At 39.1% G+C, this 9,767-nt stretch overlaps 1 protein-coding gene across 1 annotated transcript in view; it reads right to left on the bottom strand.

Moving 5' to 3' along the window:
• The window catches only part of FGD1 (FYVE, RhoGEF and PH domain containing 1), a 57,286-nt gene that overhangs the window by 6,902 nt on the left and 40,617 nt on the right, over positions 1-9,767 (bottom strand). Inside the window, exons 9-12 of the mRNA XM_004713199.2 lie at positions 8,532-8,590; positions 8,269-8,415; positions 7,808-7,900; positions 7,562-7,641 (exon numbers count right to left, since the gene is read on the bottom strand). Coding sequence (XP_004713256.1) covers positions 7,562-7,641; positions 7,808-7,900; positions 8,269-8,415; positions 8,532-8,590 — 379 coding nt within the window. The remainder of the gene's footprint in view (positions 1-7,561; positions 7,642-7,807; positions 7,901-8,268; positions 8,416-8,531; positions 8,591-9,767) is intronic.

The raw sequence follows: 9,767 nt of genomic DNA, 5'->3' as shown, positions 1-9,767 counted from the left end.
TGTGCTTTACACAATTGATCTATGTATTGTGATGAATTGTATGAGCCCCAATAAATTGATTTAAAAATAAATAAATAAATAAAACTGATGCATGGTACACAATGAGAATGTATATTTCATTTTATGAAAAATTTTACTTCAACAAAATGGGAGAAATTTAAACAAATATGGAACTCTAATTAATAATATGCATGCCAACGTCTCAAGGGGATTTAAAATGCATTTTTAAAAATTAAATGGATAAAAAGATAGATGTATAGCTATCACATACAGAATCTAAATGGGTTTTAGAGCTCATTGTATAATTATTTAAATTTTGCTATATATTTTTAAATTTACTAATAAAATGCATAAACATATTTTGTGTGATTATATATCAATACATAGGGAAAATGCCTTGAAAGGACTTTGCCAACATATCAACACTGGTTATCTCGTATAGTAGAATTCTGAGGAGGTTCTACTTTATTTTAATTGTACTTTTTAAAAATTTATATTTTGTAATTTCTTTGCAATGAATAAGTGTTGCTTTTAAGTTCTAAAAGCCACAACAGTCTTTTAATGATACATTTTTAAAGTGTACAGTGGTTGTTCAGCAAAAGATATAATATTAAAGTATATATGACAAAATGTTGTTGATTGTTAAATTTGATTATGAGCCTAGTGCAGTAATTAAAATAATTTTAGGAGCTTTTAAAATTCCCAGGTTCATTGTAATTGGTTCCCCTTTTCTCCCCCCACCATCCCCTTACCCTCCTGGTATCACTGCTCTCATTATTGGTCCTGAGGGGTTTATCTGTCCTGGATTCCCTGTGTTTCCAGCTCTTATCTGTACCTGTGTACATGCTCTGGTCTAGTTGGATTTGTAAGGTAAGATTGGGATCATGATAGTAGGAGGGAGGAAGCATTAAAGAACTAGAGGAAAGTTGTATGTTTTCATCGGTGCTATACTGCACACTGACTGGCTCGTCTCTTCCAGGGTGACCGACAACAGAAAAGTGGGTGAAGGGAGACATTGGTCAGTATAAGACATGAAAAGACATGAAAAAATTTTTTTTATAAATTTTCATGAGGGAGGGGGAAAATGAGCTGATACCAAGGGCTCAAGTAGAAAGAAAATGTTTTGAAAATGATGATGGCAGCATATGTACACATGTGCTTGCTACAATGGATGTTTGTATGGATTGTGATAAGATCTGTACAAGCCCCCAATAAAATGATTTTTTAAAAATTCCAGGTTCAGGTTATATCACAGACCCTAATTGAGTCAGACCCTCTAGAGTTGGGTCCCAGGTATCAGTATAATTTTATAGTACTCCAGTGTGGTCAAGGTTGAGAACCATTTTAAGTGGTAAACTTAAATAGTGCTTGTACTATTCTTTGCGCCTTTCTGGATATTTGAAAATTTTCATTAAAAATAGAGGTATAGATTTAATATAATCAAGATATCCATACTATCCAAAGGAATATACCTATATAATGCAATCCAGATAAAATTCCAACAGCATTTTCTTACAGAAATGGAAAAACTAATCCTCAGTTTTTAAGGAAAGACAAGAAACCCTGAATAGCCAAAGCAATTTTGAAGACAAAGTACCTCATATTTCCTAACTTCAAAATATATTATACATGAGGAAGTGGATGGACTTTGGGGTTCTACTCAAGCCATCCCTCAACGCATCCCCACCCCCCTAGCAATAACAACAACCAGAGTGACTGGTGTGTTTCAACCACTAACCATTTGGTTAGGAGCCCAGTGCTTAACCCACTATACCAACAGGGCAGTAAAAACTTGTAATTTCAGTTATGGAAAGGTAACACTGAGGTGAAATGTATATAACTTAAAAAAGGTAAATAATGTCACTAAAAAGTACATATGATAAAAGGACCTGTTGATAATTACTATGACATCTATAATTTTGAAACAACAGTATGAATAATAAAAATATATATGTACAAGCATATATGTATGTATGTAGGTAGGTAGGTAGGCATATATGTGTACGCTATTGTTAGCTGCCATCAAATCAGTTCTTACTCAGCACCCTATGTAAAACAGAACGAAATACTGTGCCATCCTCACAATCATTGCTATGTTTGTTGCAGCCAGAGTGTCAATCCATCTCCCTAAGGATCTTCTTTTACACTGATCCTCTACCAAATATGCTGTCTTTCTCCAGGGATTGGCTCCTCCTGATTGTGTGTCCAAAGTACATGAAACATTGCACTATCCTCATTTCTAAGGAACATTCTGGCTGTACTTCTTCCAAGACAGATTTGTTTGTTCTTCTGGCAGTCTAAGGTACTTACAGTATTCTTCGCCAATACTAAAATTCAAAGGCATCAAGGCACAGCACAACTTAGTCCTCAAAGTGACATCTTTGCTTTTTAACACTAAAGAAGACTTTTGCAGCAGAATTACCCAATGCAAATTGTTGGGAGCCATCCCAAGCATGTTGTCTAGCAAAACTCCAGCCTGGTTGGAGGAGCATCTGCAGAGCAGAGCTTCCCAGGGAGGGTTTCCAACATCCCTCAAATATTTACTGTTTTTAATTCCATTCTTGGGAATTTTGTGCATTGTCATGTTTACTGCACCTGGAGTGGATGCGAGGGCAGTCTTGAGAAGTACAAATGAAACCAGATCTAAAACTTGTTTCAATATGATGGGGCTTCCCTTAACTGAGGCATTGGAGAAGCTTAGATAGCAAGACATCTTTGGGAATCTTGAGAAGGATATGGGGGAACTGAGTGAGGAAGCAACCCAAAAGTTGAGGTCAGAGGAGAAAATGAAACCCACCAAAAAACCCTGGATTCCATTATTCAGATTATCTGAATGGAATCCAGGTAGTGGGAGACTCTTGGCCTCCCCGATATAGAGGACCTTATAGACTGCCTCCCCCAACTGACATAACTTATACACTGTCTCCCCCAACTGACGCCCCTTTACCTTGGGCAGGGGCTTACATAGAAGGAGAGAGAATGGTTATCACTAATAGAAAACACGTAAAATGGGAAACATTAAGTCTTTGGCAAAGAATCAGACGGTTTGGCCCCCCCATGGTGCCTCAGGAGTACAAAAAATAAAAGAGACATAGGTAGACAATGGAACAGTTATAAAGGAAAATATTTGAGAAGCATTTAACTCTGCTTGTAGCTATTTTTAAAATAATGTAGGCTTTGAAGTAGCACATGAGGTAGTAGTTTCATTATGTTAAGTTAGTCAACCAGGAAAGGAACATTGTGAGCAGAAAATAGGGCAGTGAGTAGGATATGAGTTTAACCAAATTTTCTGAACACCTCAATCAAGAATAGCATGTAACCTATAAAACAAACAGTACAGAAAGAAAGAGCCAGGAAGAGGACAAAGTGATAGAAAAAGTACACTTGTCAATTATAGGGCATTGTTTTTATGTAGTAGTTTGTAAAACTTTTTATGGTATAAATAAAGCTGTTTGGAAGAACTTGGCAGAGATTGCTTCCACCAGAACATCTCTTGTGTCTGTCTCATCTGTGTTCACCGACTCCACACCTCCTTCAGGTATCCAGTTCAACCCTCCTGGAGCTGGACTCCAGCAGCAAATCCTTTGATTTCTTTACTGCTATTTCCAAGCATTGATTGTGGATCCAAGTAAAAATCTATGTGTACACAAAATAACCCCTTAACTTCACACCCATCAAGTTGATTCCAACTCATAGAGACCCTTTAGGACAGAGTAGAACTGTCCCTGTGGATTCCAAAGTTGTAAATGTTTATGGAAGTAGAAAGTCTCATCTTTCTCCTGCAGAGGAACTGGTAGGTTCAAACTGCTTACCTTGTGGTTAGCAGCCCATCTTATAACCCACTATGCCACCAGGGCTTCTTGTATATGTCTACAGTTATGTATGTATGTGTGTATTAATGTTAAATAAGTATATGCATATGTATCCATACCTACCTGACTGCACATATATTCATACAACCGTGTATCACTAACATCTGTTCAGGCAACATACAGTTGCCTGACCACATACTGTATATGACCACATACGGTATATATCTATGATCCCATAAAATTATTCAGCTCTGGGAGAAACCTATAGTTCCCCACCCCCCTTCAGGAGAGACAGAAAAAGAAACACTTGTTTAATTTCCATGATAGGTTCTGGGAAATACATTATGTGATTTGGACGTGTGAACACCATATTATATATTCACTTGCCACCTTCCAGAACCTTTCCCCCTTGGCTCAGTATTTGACCACATGGGAGAAAATTCAGCTGGCAACTTTCTTCCTTCCTCCCTCCCTGTAAGCCCTTCTTCTTCTCTTAGTCCTCCACCAAGCTTCTTCCCATGGTTGTACATTGCCAAAAGACATTAAGTAGCAGCACATGACTATTTTACAGACTGTATCCTGGGTGTTAAGTGATATGTGACTGTCCAATAAAACACATAGAGAGTACAGTTATAAATACTTTGTACCCACTGCCATCAAGTAGATTCCAACTCATAGTGACCCTGTATGACAGAATAGAATTGGCCCTGTGGGGTCCCAAGGCTGTAATGGTTACAGGAGCAGGAGTCCTCTCTTTCTCCCATGAAGTGACCATTTAGCAGCCCAACTTATAACCTACTACACCACCAGGGCTCATTTAAATACTTCTTAGACAGTATAAACCTTGTGAAATTCTGGGTTTGAAGGATTGGGAACATACCCTCATGGGACATCTTGGTCAATTGGTGGAAGGTAGTTGTGTTCTTTGATGTCTGGGGTATTAAAAGTTTGTAGGAAGGCATACAAAATATAATTATACTGTTACTAGTCCAGCCAATGGGAAAGAAGAAAGCCAATGACTGAAAGAAGAAAAAAGTCTACAAAGCAAATAGTCTATATAAACCACAGTCTCTTTGAGCCTGAAACCAGAAGATGGTGTCCAACTACCGTTGTCTACGTCCTAATCAGGGCCATAATAGGTGGGTCCTGATAGAAAGGGAGAAACATGTAGAACAGAACCTAAAATTTGAAAAAAAAAGGCTTACTGGACTGGCTGATACTGGAGTACTCCCTGAAATTACTGCCCATAGATAATCTTCAAACCTAGAACCAAAATTAACCCCAGAGGTCACTTGGCTCATAAAATAATGAGCATCACCCATAAGTACTTATGCTTTAAAAAAAAATCTATTTGAGACCAAACAGTCGACAATCATTTAAAACAGAGAGGAGAATGTAAGGAGGCAGGGAAACTGTTGTATGCCATCAAGTTTGTTCCGATTCATAAGGACCTTATATCCAACAGAACAAGCCACCACCCAGTTCTGCACCATCCTCACATTTTTTCTTATGTTTGCACCCATTGTTGCAGCCACTGTGTCAATTCATCTTGTTGAGGATCTTCCTCTTTTACACTGCCCCTATAATTTACCAAGCTTGATATCCCTTTCCAGGGACTGGTCTCTACTGATAACACCTTTGAGTCTCGCCATCCTTGCTTACAAGGAGCATTCTGGCTGTACTTCTTCCAAGACAGATTTATTTGTATTTTTGGCAGTCCCTTTCAATATTCTTCACCAGCACCATAATTCAAATACATCAATTATTTTTTGGTCTTTCCTATTCAATGTGCAACATGCATATGAGGCAATTGGAAGTACCATAGCTTGGGTCAGGCGCATCTTAGTCCTCAAAGTAACATCCTTGCTTTTCAAAACTTTAAAGAGGTATTAGCATATATACTCGAGTATAAGCTGATCTGAATATCAGCCAAGGCACCTAATTTTACCACAAAAACTGCATTAAAAATGTGCTGAAAAACTCAGCTTATACTCAAATATATGGTATGTAGCATATTTACCCAGTGCCTTGCATCATTTGATCTCTTGACCACTGCTTTCATGAGCATTAATTGTGGGTCCAAACAAGATAAAATCCTTGACAACTTCAATCAAAATGGAACAACTATAACAGAAATAATGGCTATGTTCACACACTTTGAAGAATGTAATTAGTGTTACTGAAAAGCATGTGTAGAAATTGTTGAATGGGAACCTAAACTGTTCTGTAAACCTCATCTGAAAATACAATATTATGCTATTAGAGAGGGTGGGGTGGGGAATGAGAAATGGTAAAAGTCATTGCAAAGAAAATCCTTTATGCCTTCCCTCTGCCACTAGGAGGAAACCCTACACTGCTTGGTGGGTCAGTCTGTGGCCAGCTTCCCTCAGTAGTCTCCTTGCCCTTTCTCTTTTCAGAAGTGTCCCATGACATGATTGGTCAGTCAAGCTCTGCTATGGCCCAACTGGAACCTGTATCTGTCCTCTTCCCAAAGTGCTTATTGTTGCTTTGTTCTCACTTTCCCCATTTGCAGGATTCTGTGATGCTTTCAGTGTTCCAGAGCTTCAAGGCCCAAATCCTGGCTTCTTATTCCAGGACACCCTCTAGCCCACAATTATTTCTCTTTCCTGCCTCCATATCATCCCAACAAAGATTTCATTCTACATTTCTCACTTTCTAGCAATCTTCAAAATCAAATGATATACAGGTGTAAATCCATTCTCTGATCCTGACCTTGGCTTTGACCTTATACCGTATCAATGGGCTTTCAGAAAGCAGCATGTGCAATGGTTAAGAGCATGATCGACAGCAGGGCCAAACAGACTGAGCTCCAATTCCAGCACTCTTCCTTTCTAGCTGTAGGACTTTGGACAAGATGCATGATAACTGTTCTGTCTCAGTTTCTTCATTCATAAAATGAGATTGATTATAACATTAGCTACTTCAAAGGATGTTGTAAGAATTTAACTATGAATTTAATGTTAAGCTTCTAAAATGTTTCAAGTATACAGAAAAGTAGACAGAATAGTACAAGTGCAATAAGTACCTATATATGCACTATAAAAATTTAATACATTTTTTAACATTTTGCCATGTTTACTTCATCTCTATATAGGTATATTTGGGGTAATGAATCATTTTAAAGTGTTGAACTTCACCACTAAATCTTCAGCAGACATCATCAAAAAACAAGATCATTCTCCTAGGTAACCACTATAACATTACTATACCTGAGAAAATTAGCAATAATTCTCCATTCACATTCAGGTGTTCCCTATTGTTTTACAAATGTCTTTCAGGGCTGTTTTTCCTAAAACTGGGTTCTGATCAAGGAATAGACATTGCATTTGGTTGTTACTTCCCTTAAATTTCTGACTATAGAATAGACTATTTGTGTTTTTATTACTCATGTGAAGGATAGTATCTCCCACTTCCTTCTCTAATGAAATCCACCAGAAACAAATTCTCACCTTAATCAAGAAGAGTATTCATTGCCCAAAAGGCTCTTTGCATAAGTGCCACCTTTTCCCACATCCTGAAGTACTCACCCTGAGCCCAAGTGGCCTCTAGTCCTCAGGTATCATCCATACCCTTGAAGAGAAGGACTGCATCTCTAGGGAATGGGATCTACCCTTTCTTTGGAACAATCTTTTCCTCCAGGGAGGTAGGCTTGGAATAAGGTCTAGAATGCTTCAGCATCACTGAAAGGAAGAGGGGGATGAAGGGCAGCCATAGGTAAGGGCAAGTACCTGGCCTGGAGCTCCAGGGAGCGCTGCTTTCCTGAAACCAGGAAGGTTCGAGGCAGATTGAGGTTGGAGCTTTCCTTTAGCTGGATAAGGAAGAAAAGAGCTTAGTGAGGACTACTGTGCTATACAGGGCCTTAACCCTCTGCCCACATGTATACACAGATTTGAGGTAAAAGCCAGAATGTCTTTGTTCCTTCCAAAGACCACGGCCCCATTTCAAGCTCCCATTTCCCATGTCCTGGTACTTACCTCCATGCCATCTACGTCAATACGTGCCCGTACGCTGAACTTCTGGCCAAGGAGCCGCAGCCTGGGCACGCAGTAAAGGAGACGGTCATTGAACTAGGAAGGAAAATGTTTGGGATGTATGTGATGTGGTTCTAATGGGGAAGTGATCCAGCTCCCTAACATTCTGGGATTCCTGACGTTTATTGTTGGGAACTCAAAGTGTTAGATAGAAAAAACATTGGCCACAGGCATCACAAAGTAAAAGCCCACACATGAAAGTCACTTCCTAGCTGTGTGACCCTGGAAAAATTACTTCTCTGTAAGTCTTAGTAACCTCATTTGTAGAGAAAAAAAAAGTTCTAGTGTATATAGTGAAAATGTAATGAGTTAATAGGGGAAAGAATGGCTGAGATGAGGTATTATCTTCAGTGAATGTCAGAACATTGTATGTATAGGGGCATGACCCCATGCCTGGCACTTACTAGTATGAGGTATCGGTCTTGAGTGGTCCCATTCTTTGCTGACAGTTTAAGGATGTGACCTTCTTTTATGAGCTCTTTAGTAGGGCTGACAATGTCCTCCTCACCCCCTAGTAGCTCATAGACCTTCAGCAGCTTGTGCATTCGCTCCTGGCAGAAGACGGTGAGCAAAAGGAAAGGTTTGGGTGTAAGCCTTCCTTCAGGTGCCCACAAATCACAAGCTCCCCCAGAACAGAGACACAGGCAGGGCTAGAAGGGCCTCTCACCATTTTTCGGATGGCAGCATTGGAATGCTCTGCTGCTGTGGCTATCAGCTCCAGAGACTCTGTGGGCGGAGAAAGATGTGGTGAGACAGGTGTTGATAGGAGGCCTTTGGGGCATTCTTTCTTCCTTTAATATCTCCTTGTGGCCTAACTACATACTCATCATCCCAGGAAGTGCCAGCTTCCCTGATGTTCATACCATTATTTATAATCAGAAGTTGCTTCAATGCCACAACTGTATAATCAAAGGACGTGAATGTAAAAACTAAAACCAAAAAAATATTTATCTTAGTAATCCTGATTATAGGTATCTATGCTAAAAAATACATTTTCTATGTACAAATACAGTTCATTGCAGTGGGGTTTACAACAGTGATAAGAAACAAAAATGTCCAAACTATAAGGGGGTGAGTTAAATGAATTATAGAGCCCTGGTGGTATAGTGGTTAAGCGTTAGACTGCGATCAGCATGGTTGGCAGTTCAAAACCATCAGCAGCTCCGTGGGAGAAAGACTGAGCTTTCTACTCTCATAAACAGTTACAGTCTCAGAAACCCACAGGGGGTCACTATGAGTCAGCACTGACTAGATGACAGTGAGTTTGATTCTGGTTTTATATTAATAAAATGTAATATTAATCTTGATATATGATACTTGTTATAAGGTTTATAATTTGGGAAATATTCAGGATTTTAAGAGGAACAAACAGTTACAAACTTATATATACTACATGATCTCAAGTTTGCAAATATTCATGTATAAAAATCACCAGGAAAAATATATGTACCTTTGTCCTATGGTCACTCCAAATTAACGGGCACTCCTATAATGGTGATAAGTGAATTTCAGTGGGAATTCATGACCAGAGGGAATGCGTCTGGCTCTGAGAAGGTGATTTCATTTCTGGTTGGCAGTTCAAAACCACCAGCATTATGTTGCTAATCATGCATATTTGACTAAACTTCTTTTCAGCCCTTGGTGCCCTTGGCTGCCTGCTAGACTATCTAAATTTTAGATTTTGGGTTTGGGGTTTTTTGGTTTTTTTTGAGGTGTATAGCATTGTTCACCGATCACATCAGAATTATTTGACTTGGAAACCTCACTAAGGGAACCAGATTTTACTTTAAACACATCTAAAATACTCCTTTGGACTTAAAGCTGAAACACTCTGGTGCAGCAGTTGTCAACCTATGGGTCTCGACCCCTTTGGGGGTCGAACGAACCTTTCACAGGGGCCGCC

The sequence above is a fragment of the Echinops telfairi genome, unplaced genomic scaffold (assembly GCF_000313985.2).
Source record: "Echinops telfairi isolate 266 unplaced genomic scaffold, ASM31398v2 ScPeMD7_19;HRSCAF=73, whole genome shotgun sequence".
Taxonomy (NCBI): Eukaryota; Metazoa; Chordata; class Mammalia; order Afrosoricida; family Tenrecidae; genus Echinops; species Echinops telfairi.
Note: the sequence above shows the minus strand (reverse complement) of the source record. Positions and strands in the feature narration are given on the sequence as shown.